We start from the raw sequence: 11,762 nt of genomic DNA, 5'->3' as shown, positions 1-11,762 counted from the left end.
GAATCACAGATAATGGTAAAGGAAGAAGCATTGACACAAATGACAAAACGTCTTACCAGTTTATACAGCGTCATGAGATTAGAATCCTCAAAAGGCAAGTAGCCAGCAAGTAGTACAAAGAGTATCACTCCACAGGACCACAAGTCTGCAGTTGCCCCATCATAGCCTTGATCATTAAGAACCTGGAGGAAAAGAGCAACAAGGAAGCTATTAAGAACATGGTGCAACAACCGCATGACAAGACACATGATTAAGCATATACCTCAGGAGCAGCATAGTTTGGAGTCCCGCATGCAGTGTGAAGAAGACCATCACCCTGCCAAAACCAAATAAGTTTCATGAGCGAAGAATCTACAGAACGATTACTCCTACAGAGCTTATTAGATATATGTAAATCTAAACAATAAACACACATCATTGCTGAACTAAAGCCTACAGGCACATTCATTACAATAGGAAAAGAACATAATCAGTAGGAATTAAGGCAAAACAAAGGGATGCTAAAAAAAATATTGAGTTGGTTACCCTGACTTGTCGAGACAAGGCACTCAATCCAAAATCAGAGACTTTCAGATTTCCTTGAGCATCTAGAAGCAAGTTTTCTGGCTGCAATGAGAGATAAATAAGATAAGTTATAGGCATCAATTTGCTGCACTTTAAGAAAAAAAAACATACTGCAAACTCGTGCCCAAGATCTACCAAAAAATTTCGTACCTTTAAGTCCCTGTGGTACACTCCTCTGCTATGGCAGTAATCAACTGCATTGATAAGCTGCTGAAAATACTTGCGTGCGTTCTCTTCTTTCAGGCGCCCATCATGTACCTTCACAAGTTTATGCATATGTAAATACAGGGAAAATCTATAAAGGTTCATTACAGCTTAGCAAGCACCAAAAAAGATGGATCAGGAAAAGGATTAAGGAAAACTCACAATTTTGTCAAAAAGCTCTCCACCAGTGACGAACTCTAGGACAATATAGATCTTTGTCTTGCTCCCCAGAACCTGGAAATTTCCTCAAAAAAGTTAGCTTCCAACAAATCTGATTCACTTACAAAGACTCTTAATCAAGACAAAGGAGACACATTGAGGAAAAGTGGTTTGGGGGGATGGAGATAGACCTCATAAAGCCGCACAACATTAGGATGGTTAATCAACTTCATAGTAGAAATTTCTCTCCTTATCTGTAAGGAAAGCAAGATTACATTAACTTGTAGAAATCAAATGACAAAAGCGGTAAATAAAAATATGCTAAATAGGAAAATGTGAGTTAAAAAAAAAAAAAAAGAAAAAAAAAACCTGTTCAGCCATCTTATGCTTAAGAACCTTCTCTTTATCAAGGATCTTGAGAGCCACGCGTTCTCCAGTCTCGGTATCAACAGCACACCTGACTTTGGCGAAAGTGCCTTGTCCAAGCGTTTTCCCAACCTCATACTTACCAACACGACGCTGAACCTTGGCAGCACGATTCATCACTCCTTTGATCTTCCAAAGCTGTTTTCTTGAAAAAAAAAAAAAAAAATGTAAAAAAGCATTCGACAGAAGAGTGTTTCTCTTCTCTATCCACAGAAACTAAAATCAATAATAAATAAATAAAAAACGAAGTAACCGTCGAGAGAGTAATAATAATAATATGCTACGAAAAGAGAAAAGCGCAAAAACAGCTGACAAATCTAGCACACCGCAAATTTCGATCGTCCATTTTATTGCACTGCTCCCCGAGAATCACGATTTATAGCATCAACAAAATTCAGGTTTTTTCACTAAACCAATAAGCGTATGGTATACAATTGAAGCGAGATTCTCAGACTTAACTCATCATCATCATATATATATATATAGAGATTTTTTATGCACTCTTTATACTCAAAATTCAAAAGTGTAATAAGTGATTTAATCTCTTCAAGTAACCGAATTGCTCATCGCAAATCGAAGCAAAAACTAGGAGAATCTCGGAACAAACCTGCAAAATTGGGCGGAGAAAAGTGATGACAAAGAGTTCAAAATTAAAAAAAAATAAAAAATCTAAGGCGCAGGATTCGCTCTAATCGAATTTGGTGGAGGAGGAGGAAGAGAAAGAAGAGATGCAAAGGAAGAGGAGGAGGAGGACGGTGGAAATAACGAGAGACACAGAGAGAGATATACGAATACGATGATTGCAATAATTTTTTTTTTTAAAGTTAATAGCTAACAGACAAAAACAAATATTTATTTCTCATTTACGTGTGGGGGGGATTAATAGGACAATACCAATTACACTATTTCTTTCTTTATTTTGTAAAGATCTTTAAAAGGTAGGAAAAAAAGAAAAAAAAATCTTAAAAACACAAATTAATTCTGTTTTTGGTCAATCAGTCTTAGTTAATTATTAGTTACAAAATTGACAAAAGATCTGATCTGAGTATTCAGATTTTGACTAGAGTTAGTGACCTTACCTAAATAAACGGTTTCTTCTTCTCATGTATATTTTACCTAAAAAAAGTTGAAATTTGATGTTATTATAGGCTTGAATGATATGCACCTTTTTAATGTCAAATCGTGAATTTTGCCATATAATATATATTTATAAAGTATTAATATATACATATATATATTTTTTAAATTTATTAGGTATATTTTTATTATACTACATCCGTTTGATAATATAGGAAGTTTAGAGAAGTATTTTTGTTTCATAATATATGATGTTTTAAAATTTTCTATGCAACTTTTAGATTAAATTTATATTTTATATTATGCAGACTTGTTTATGATTGGTTAAACTTTTTAAAAGTAACTATTTCTTAATATTCATGTTTTCACTAAAACATCATATATTTTGAAACGGAGGGAATATTCTATTGTTTTACTTACAATACTGTTTTTAGTTTCTTCAGTTTAGGATATTATTACATGTGGTGATGTTAAATATTTAACTATCATACATTCACTTATTCAAATATACGATAATTGGTATTACGTTTTCAAAAAAAAAAAACTGTTTTTAGTTTTTACGTATTCGCTTCTAATTCCATGCAACATAATTTAGAGGATAATCTTGTCATGTTACATGTATTCATATGTTGTTTTCCAACAAAAATCCAAACTTTTCGAATGATTACAATACACTTTAATATCTACCTAGTTCAATCTTTCTATTTTTTTATTTTATTAATAAAAAAAAATTTACAAGTTTAATTGATATACTTTGATGTAAAATATTCTATTGAATATGATTTAAAACTAATGATTAAATGTTATTCTATAGATGATATTTTTCTTTTTTACATATTTGCAAGATATTAAAAAATGACATCACATATTTTATTGAAACAGTTTGATAGATATTTACTGTACTACCATTTGGGTTTTAGTGTATCTAATAGAAAATAAATATATTAAGAAGTTGTTATTGAAGAGTTGATTTCTAAATCCATATGAAATTGTAAATTCTAAAAATCAAAACACATGGATATTGAAATAACTTGTTGTATCCTTGGATTTGAATCCTTCTATTTTACACTTTCAAATCCATTTAAAACATAATGTGGATTTTGAAATCCAAAAACAAATCATTAAATGAATAACATGGGATTTTAACAAGTATTTGTAAATCATAGAACCAATAACACATAATTTTGATAAGTATTTTAAAATCTATGATTGAATAACACATGATTTTTGTTTGGATTTCCAAATCCATTAAAATCATAGAACCAATAACCCCCTCTTGTAATGAAAGAAATCAATTATGGATAAAAATTTCATTTAACTTAATGGGGGTTATTGGTTTAAGATTTGAATAGAGTTTTAAAGATTTTAAATGTTATGTAGAATCTGTTGTTATTAGATCAAGATTTTGTTAAACTCTGTAAAAGTTTAATGTTATTAGTTTGTGATTTGTAAAAAGTCATTTAAAATCTTAAGAAATCTGGGTTATTAGATTCAGACTTTTATAAAGTCATTAAAAGTTTTGTGTTATTCAATTAAAACAAAAGAATCTAGGATTGTTAATGAGTTCAATTATTATGTTATTGGTTCATGATTTTAGACACTTTCTTTACAAAATAAAGTCATAGAAAATATCATAAAAATACATGGATTGTTTGGAGGACTTTACAAGATTTTAGAAAACTAATCAACCAAACTCTNGTTTGGATTTCCAAATCCATTAAAATCATAGAACCAATAACCCCCTCTTGTAATGAAAGAAATCAATTATGGATAAAAATTTCATTTAACTTAATGGGGGTTATTGGTTTAAGATTTGAATAGAGTTTTAAAGATTTTAAATGTTATGTAGAATCTGTTGTTATTAGATCAAGATTTTGTTAAACTCTGTAAAAGTTTAATGTTATTAGTTTGTGATTTGTAAAAAGTCATTTAAAATCTTAAGAAATCTGGGTTATTAGATTCAGACTTTTATAAAGTCATTAAAAGTTTTGTGTTATTCAATTAAAACAAAAGAATCTAGGATTGTTAATGAGTTCAATTATTATGTTATTGGTTCATGATTTTAGACACTTTCTTTACAAAATAAAGTCATAGAAAATATCATAAAAATACATGGATTGTTTGGAGGACTTTACAAGATTTTAGAAAACTAATCAACCAAACTCTCTAAGAGCATCATTAGTGGAGTACCTCTCCCAAGTTACTCTCAAATTAATTAATCATATAATTAATACTTATTTAAGTAAAGCAACCCTAAGAGTATTCCTGCAAAATCATTCCTTTACTAAAGAACCCAAAAAAGATTGTTCAATCTTTTAGATAATAAATTTTTAATTTATGTTTAGTAATTATCAAACTTTAATAATCTAAAATGACAAAACAATTATTAACATTTTTATATTACATAAAACAAAACTTTGGAATCTTAAACATATTTTACAAACTTTGGAATATTAAACATATTTTACAAACTTTGGAATATTAATAATCTAAAATTTCTGTTGTAATGATCTCAATTGTAATTTAATAATTATCAAACTTTAACTTTGATAATTTGTGTTTAATAATTATCAAAATTTAATAATTTTTCAATTTGTGTTTAATAATTTATGTTGTAATGATCTCAATTGTATGGTTATGGGGAAGGATGTAGGTTTTGCTCAGTTCATGTTTTAGTTTAAATTATGGTGTTTATGTGACTAACTTGTTGGTGTCTATGTGACTGAAATATTATGTGTTTACAAAATTGTTGCTATGTGTTTACAAACACAATCTCAATGTCAACTTGAAAAATAATCCGAACAAGGTAACAAGTTACAATGTCATTTGAATCCAAAATAAAAAATACATCTAATTGTCTTACTGCTTAAAACCTGTAACTACAACTCTCATACTTAAAACCTGCAATTCCCACACTTAAAACCTGCAACTCCCACCCTTAAAACCTGCAACTACACAAACCTGCAACTCCCATAGTTAAAACCTGCACCTCCCACAGTTAAAACCTGCAACTACACTTAAAACCTGCAACTACAACTCCCATCGACTACTTCTTTGTGTGAGTGAGTGTTTCAGGGGCATTTCCTGATCATAGTCATTAAGACAAACAAAATCGACTTAAACATTAACAAAAACTCAAAAAAATCGACTTAAACATCAACAAAAACATAAACACAGTTCACTCAAACACATAACCAAGCCTAAGAACAAAAACACAGTCTCATACGAAGAGCATACCTTTTCAACTACGAGAATCCACTCCCAATGTCAAGCTGATGAACACCCCTCTTCACCATTAAACCCCATTGTCCAGTTGATATAAACCTCGCACAAAACATGGCAAAAGAGTGAATGTTAATCACACTATAACATTAACAAAACATCAAGCAAAAACTCAATTGTACTCCTAACAACAACACACGGGTCACAATAAAAAAACATATAACATTCTCACAATCAAACAAGACAACAAACGGTTAAACCTTATACTACTAAACAGACATGAGAAGTTCATACCTTTTGATCATAGAACAACAGTCTGAACAACAATCAAACAAGACAACAAACGGTTAAACCCTATACAACAAAAGTTCCATGTCTTGTAAAGCACCATAAATCGTAAAGTGTTATTGTTTGTTATACTAGGAGAGTTTAAGCATGATTACCTATACAATCTAAAACACAAAGACAGTTCATCCCTTAACAATCTAAAACACAAAGCTTCAACCTCACACAACACAAGGAAATCTGTGGTAAATCAGACAAACAGTCGATTTAAGCCCCAACCCGTAAACCCTCCATACAAATCACAAACCAATTAAACATCAAACAATACCCACTCTCACAATCAAATCGAATTTTACCTAAACCCTAACATTAACAACGAGATCAATAATTAAGTGATGAGAATACAAACCTTCTCTGTCTGATTCGTCTCCCGGTGGACCTCGTCGTTCACATAAGAGCCATCAGAAGTAACCGCAGTCGTCGATGTCGCAGAAGGAGGTAGGTCGTCGTGAGAACCGAAGCGTCACATCTCACGCTTAAGTCGATCGGAGTGGCCATCGTCTTCCTCAACCACCAACCCTCCACTTTTAGCCGGATAAATCAAAGGATTCGAGGTGAATCCACTGATTTTCCGGTTTGCTGTATCAATCTGTGGCGATTCGCCGTTTTGTGTCTGATGAGAAGAGAGAGACAAGAAAGAAGCAAAAATGAGGAGAAAAAAAAATTGATTTTATATTTTTTGATCAGCCATTCACAATGAGCCACGTCGCGGTTTTTAAGGGTTGCTCAAAGTACTTTAGCAAGTATCGATTCTCATGTAAATGGACTTTAAATGGATTGTTTATTTATGAATTGGGACCTAAACCCAAAAAAAATCAGGAGAGTACCCCTTAGTAAAGATGGTCTAACAATCTTTAACAATCTTTCACATATTCACTTTTAATGATTTTGTTGAATTTTTCAAAAATCTTCATAAATCTCAAACCAATATCACCACCAAGAAAAGTGAAAACTAATAATTAAAGAATAAATTATGTATTAATTATTGTTATTATTATTTTTTCTTTTTTTGGAGAAATCGTCATTTGATCTTTAAGAGGCCCAACCATATATTAATGTTGGGCTGTGTCTTTTATAAAAGCTCTTGTAGACAAAATAAGTGTCTTTTATAAAAGCTCTTGTAGACAAAATAAATCCTAAAATCATTAGCAAAATTTTCTCGGGAGTTCCAAAAAAAAAAAAAAAGAAGGTAGAAGAAAAATGGCGGATCAGCTCACCGATGACCAGATCTCAGAGTTCAAGGAAGCTTTTAGCCTCTTCGATAAGGATGGTGATGGTATGTTCTCATTTTCACAGATCTATAACTTTTTTTCGTTTCTTCCGATGATTCCTTCGTTCTTGAATTCGTGTTTTGTTTCACTGGCTTTCCGATGATCTTCATTTTGCTTTGGTACAATTCGTGTTTGTTTCACTTGAATTCGCGACCGATCTAGCTTTTTGGAATGTTCGATAATGTATGACTCATGACTCACGGCGCGGTGTTTGTTTGCTTTGTATGTATGCTCGCTCGATCGCTTTGTTTTTTTTGGGTTGATTTGGTTCACGTCCTGTATTTTACCAGTCAGTGTTCATTCCTGGCTAGTCTTTAGTTGGATCTTACCGGTTCTAACTGAAGAAGATGCAGCGATGATACTTTTTTTCGTGAAAATTCTGAATAATATATATATTGAGATTGAGTTGTTAGCTGTGAAGGTTAAATGGTTAGTTAGTTTATTGAAAAGGATCGATTTGTAGTTTGATTATGCGAAAAGTATAGAGATACCTAGAATGTATTCTCTGCTCTGTTTCTGTTGTGCTGCTTCATTCTTAGCACCTTGCATTGTGCATTTATGGCATTTATACGGTGAGATGTGGGCTCAATGGATCGAAGTGGCTAGGGTTTTTTTTTAACCTGGCTTTGATACCATTGTTAACAGATATGGAAAAAGAATATTGTGTCTTTTAATGCACATGAGTCTAGGTTAGCTAGTACAGTACACATAAGGAAAGATGAAATAAACACGCAACATTTCCTTTCCTTAAACACTAAATGAAGCCTTGGAAGAGTTTTTTTCTTTTGTATGATGAGAAATCATTTCTCTTTTTACTTTCCAGATCTTCATCATTTGAAATAAGAAATGCAATGGATTTTGTTTCATTTGAAGTTGATCATCTTAAACATGTTTGGAACTGCTGTCTGTGAAACTGGTTGTGGATATAAGTCTGTCTCTGTAATTTATATCTGAATCTGACTGCAGGTTGCATCACCACCAAGGAGCTTGGAACCGTGATGAGGTCTCTGGGGCAAAACCCAACAGAAGCCGAGCTACAAGACATGATCAATGAAGTTGATGCAGACGGGAACGGGACGATTGATTTCCCGGAGTTCCTGAACCTGATGGCAAGGAAAATGAAGGACACTGATTCGGAGGAAGAGCTGAAGGAAGCATTCAGGGTTTTCGATAAAGATCAGAATGGTTTCATATCTGCAGCTGAGCTTCGACATGTGATGACAAATCTTGGGGAGAAGCTAACCGACGAGGAAGTTGATGAGATGATCCGAGAAGCAGATGTTGATGGCGATGGTCAGATCAACTATGAGGAATTCGTTAAAGTCATGATGGCTAAGTGACATTATCTTAACCCCGTTTTAAGAAACAAGATTTATGATTTCTTACTGTGAAGTTTCATCATGACTTGATTATGGTTGTGTTCTTTTAGGACATCGTTTGCTTCCTTCCCTTGTAATATTTGTTTGATTATGAACTCATATTTTGCTTATCCTTTTGACAGTTGATATTCTCTCCTTTTTTTGGGCAACTGATTTTATTCTGTTTGTTTCTTAAAGCAATGTTCTTAAAGTTGGCTGCGAGGGACGTCTAGGTGCTTGAACTAACCAGACGCTTCCTTAGACCAACCAATCAAATTGCATTGGTGGATTGTTTTGGGGTCTAAATGGTACCAAACCTATCATAATTCAAAACATCCCAACTTTTCCAATGAAAAGAAAGAAAAACAATTTACCATTATCCATCTCATTTTCCTGCTTATTAAAAAATTAAAACCATATTTTCCATTTCATTATGAAAACAAATATTTGTACAGAAAGTTGTACTGTTTATATTAGAATTCGATCGACACCAATCTGTGGTTAGCTTCTCTTACCCTTTGAATATAGCTCCATCTCTAAAGCAAAACAAAGTCTACATGAATTTGCTTGTCTGCATTAATTATGGGCATTTAACATTCAATGTATATTGCATAAAAACTTGATCAAATTTAAGACTCAGAAAAAAGAGTAGAAGAAGCCAAAGACTATTATGATAGAAACTTGAGAAACAAAAAAATACATTCATACTTGGCAAAACATACAATTCAAAGGATGATAACAAACAAAAAGTGTCAACTTCTAACAAACCCTAAATATATATCTAAATCAAAACTCATAATCTAACATCGTCGATGGGTCAAAGGTAGAAACAGAGGAGTCAGGGAGTTGACAGAAGCTACCGTTGTCATGGTTATAGAGAAAGACTGAAACTTTGCTCTGATGTTGTTGAGTCAATGATGGCGTCGATAGGTATTGCTCTGTTCCGCTCATCAATGATGGATCTGGTGTGAAGAAGCCGGCGGAAGACACCACAGGAGGAGGGTTCTGATCGGGGGGTTTCGTCTGGTTCTGTAACACCCGAAGAAGCTGATCTTGACACACCCGTAGAGAACTCTCTAACGAAGCCTCCATCTCCAAAAGTTTCTCAGAGAATTTGTTGTCCTCCGTGATATCAAAAGATGTCTTCTTCTTGTATTTGAGGGTCGTCTTCTTCTTATTCAGAAACTGAGAAAGGTTTGTGCTTTTCTTGCGTCTCTCTCTATCGCTTAGTTTGCTGAATCTCTCTGCCATGTCTCGAACCTTGGATTGATCTTCCGGCCATGTCCTGACGAGTTCTCCGTCGCGGTTGTAGTATATAACACAGACCTCGACATCGCACAAGATTGAAAGCTCCGAGGCTTTCTTAAACATGGTCTGTTCTCTCATAGCAAGATTTGTTGTCTTCTTTAATACGGAAGAGAGTTTCTTGAAACATCTTCGGTTTCTCACCGACAACAATTTCGTTGTTTTGTCCTTCGTCAACATTGTAGAAGAAGAAAAAAAAACATTGTAGAAGAAGAAGCTTTGTTTACTGCAGAGAGATAAAAANAAAAAAAAAAAAAAAAAAAAACCCAAATTGCTCTTCACAACTCTGAAGTGCAGCTGTGGGATTCTTCTGATCGTAGACTGATAAGAACAATGGAAGGTGGTCACCAGTCAAGAGTAGGAACATTGGCATGGAACAATCACATTCTAACAACTGGAGGAATGGACGGACGGGTCATCAACAATGATGTGCGGATCAGATCACCCATCGTGGCAATGATGTGGAATGTTTTTGGAGTACCAGGGACCGTCAAGAAAGTTGTTCCAAAGGTAGCTCCGGAGCCATACTCTAATTGGAATCATATTCGTTGAAACTGTGAAGACGAACAAGGACGAAACCCACTGATAGTTAAGCAATTTCATCTTCTTTCGATGACGAAATATATTTTTTTATGTACAATTAAGGACGGTTAGTCGGTTAACTAGCTAGTTTACTAGCCTTCATTAATTTTTTTGCAGATAAAAAGTCACTAAATCCGTACCAAATATATTTATATGATTTACTTGCGTTACTTACTTCATTGTAGTTGTATCATATCTCCTTAAGACTTGTCATTCTTCCTTGTAACATACTCCATGTGGCCAACTGATTAAAATGTAATGCGACTGCAGAGCAGTGACATTTGTAGTGAGATCAAAATGTAACTTAAGTGGGATTATTTTATATAAACAAAGATTCATTTTCCTCATGAATAAATTGTGTCACAAAGGCCTTATAACTAACTAATTGATTTGCAGCTAACAAAAGAGCCAGAGAGCCAAAAAAAAATTGTTATATACAATCTCATCACTGGTTAAACAAAAATACTCTCTTCTTTCCCTTCTTCCTCAGCAGAGCCTGCAACGAATATAAGCAGACCCGAATAATCAGCAATTGCTTCTCTAGAAACGAAGCTTGAAGTCTTTGTATTATTGTATCTACATTTATTATCTCTGATTTTATGAAAGCTGCAATTTTTGTCTTCTAGAGATTGTAACGAAAGTGATAAAATGAATACTGCTTTGAAAATACATTACCCTTTTGACAGTTGATATTCTCTCCTTTTTTTGGGGAACTGATTTTATTCTGTTGTTTCTTAAAGCAATGTTCTTAAAGTTGGCTGCGAGGGACGTCTAGGTGCTCAAACTAACCAGACGCTTCCTGAGACCAACCAATCAAATTGCATTGTTGGATCGGTTTGAGTGGTTTGGGATCTAAATGGTACCAAACCATTGATCATAATTCAAAACATCCCAACTTTTCCAATGAAAAGAAAGAAAAACAATTTACCATTATCCATCTCATTTTCCTGCTTATTAAAGAATTAAAACCATATTTTCCATTTCATTATGAAAACAAATATTTGTACAGAAAAATGTACTGTTTATCTTAGAATTCGATCGACACCAATCTGTGGTTAGCTTCTCTTACCCTTTAATATAGCTCCATCTCTAAAGCAAAACAAAGTCTACATGAATTTGCAAATTCTCCCAGCTTCCCCAAACTGGTCTCTGCACAACACCACCAAAACACTCTGCCTCAAACCAAACTGAGACTTGATGCATAGCTTTGGTTTCTCAGGCATTCCCTTTAAGAACAATGGACTTTTCG

At 33.4% G+C, this 11,762-nt stretch overlaps 4 protein-coding genes across 6 annotated transcripts in view; 1 reads left to right on the top strand and 3 right to left on the bottom strand.

The window, feature by feature from the left end:
- Positions 1-2,152, bottom strand: part of LOC104706470 (CBL-interacting serine/threonine-protein kinase 26-like) — a 7,767-nt gene extending 5,615 nt beyond the window's left edge. The window contains exons 1-8 of one of the 3 annotated variants that reach the window (XM_010422668.2): positions 1,961-2,152; positions 1,297-1,491; positions 1,119-1,181; positions 931-1,002; positions 715-822; positions 526-606; positions 263-316; positions 57-182 (exon numbers count right to left, since the gene is read on the bottom strand). In XM_010422668.2, coding sequence (XP_010420970.1) covers positions 57-182; positions 263-316; positions 526-606; positions 715-822; positions 931-1,002; positions 1,119-1,181; positions 1,297-1,470 — 678 coding nt within the window. In that variant the 5' untranslated portion in view covers positions 1,471-1,491; positions 1,961-2,152. Of the gene's footprint in view, positions 1-56; positions 183-262; positions 317-525; positions 607-714; positions 823-930; positions 1,003-1,118; positions 1,182-1,296; positions 1,499-1,960 lie in introns of all 3 variants that reach the window. The other 2 variants (XM_010422669.2, XM_010422667.2) reach the window with 2 other exon arrangements.
- LOC104706471 (calmodulin-7) lies at positions 7,136-8,796 on the top strand. The gene is made up of 2 exons (XM_010422670.2): positions 7,136-7,273; positions 8,235-8,796. The coding sequence occupies exons 1-2, from the start codon at positions 7,198-7,200 to the stop codon at positions 8,606-8,608; spliced, it is 450 nt and encodes a 149-aa protein (XP_010420972.1). The 5' UTR covers positions 7,136-7,197; the 3' UTR covers positions 8,609-8,796.
- LOC104706472 (agamous-like MADS-box protein AGL53) lies at positions 9,304-10,380 on the bottom strand. The gene is made up of 2 exons (XM_010422671.2): positions 10,324-10,380; positions 9,304-10,252 (listed from the first exon to the last, which is right to left on the bottom strand). The coding sequence occupies exons 1-2, from the start codon at positions 10,378-10,380 to the stop codon at positions 9,413-9,415; spliced, it is 897 nt and encodes a 298-aa protein (XP_010420973.2). The 3' UTR covers positions 9,304-9,412.
- Positions 11,468-11,762, bottom strand: part of LOC104706473 (pentatricopeptide repeat-containing protein At5g21222) — a gene marked incomplete in the record, with an annotated part of 6,850 nt that continues 6,555 nt past the window's right edge. The window contains 1 exon segment of the mRNA XM_019229207.1: positions 11,468-11,755. Coding sequence (XP_019084752.1) covers positions 11,620-11,755 — 136 coding nt within the window.

The sequence above is a fragment of the Camelina sativa genome, chromosome 8 (assembly GCF_000633955.1).
Source record: "Camelina sativa cultivar DH55 chromosome 8, Cs, whole genome shotgun sequence".
NCBI classification, from domain to species: domain Eukaryota; kingdom Viridiplantae; phylum Streptophyta; class Magnoliopsida; order Brassicales; family Brassicaceae; genus Camelina; species Camelina sativa.
This window is presented reverse-complemented; position numbering and strand designations above follow the sequence as displayed.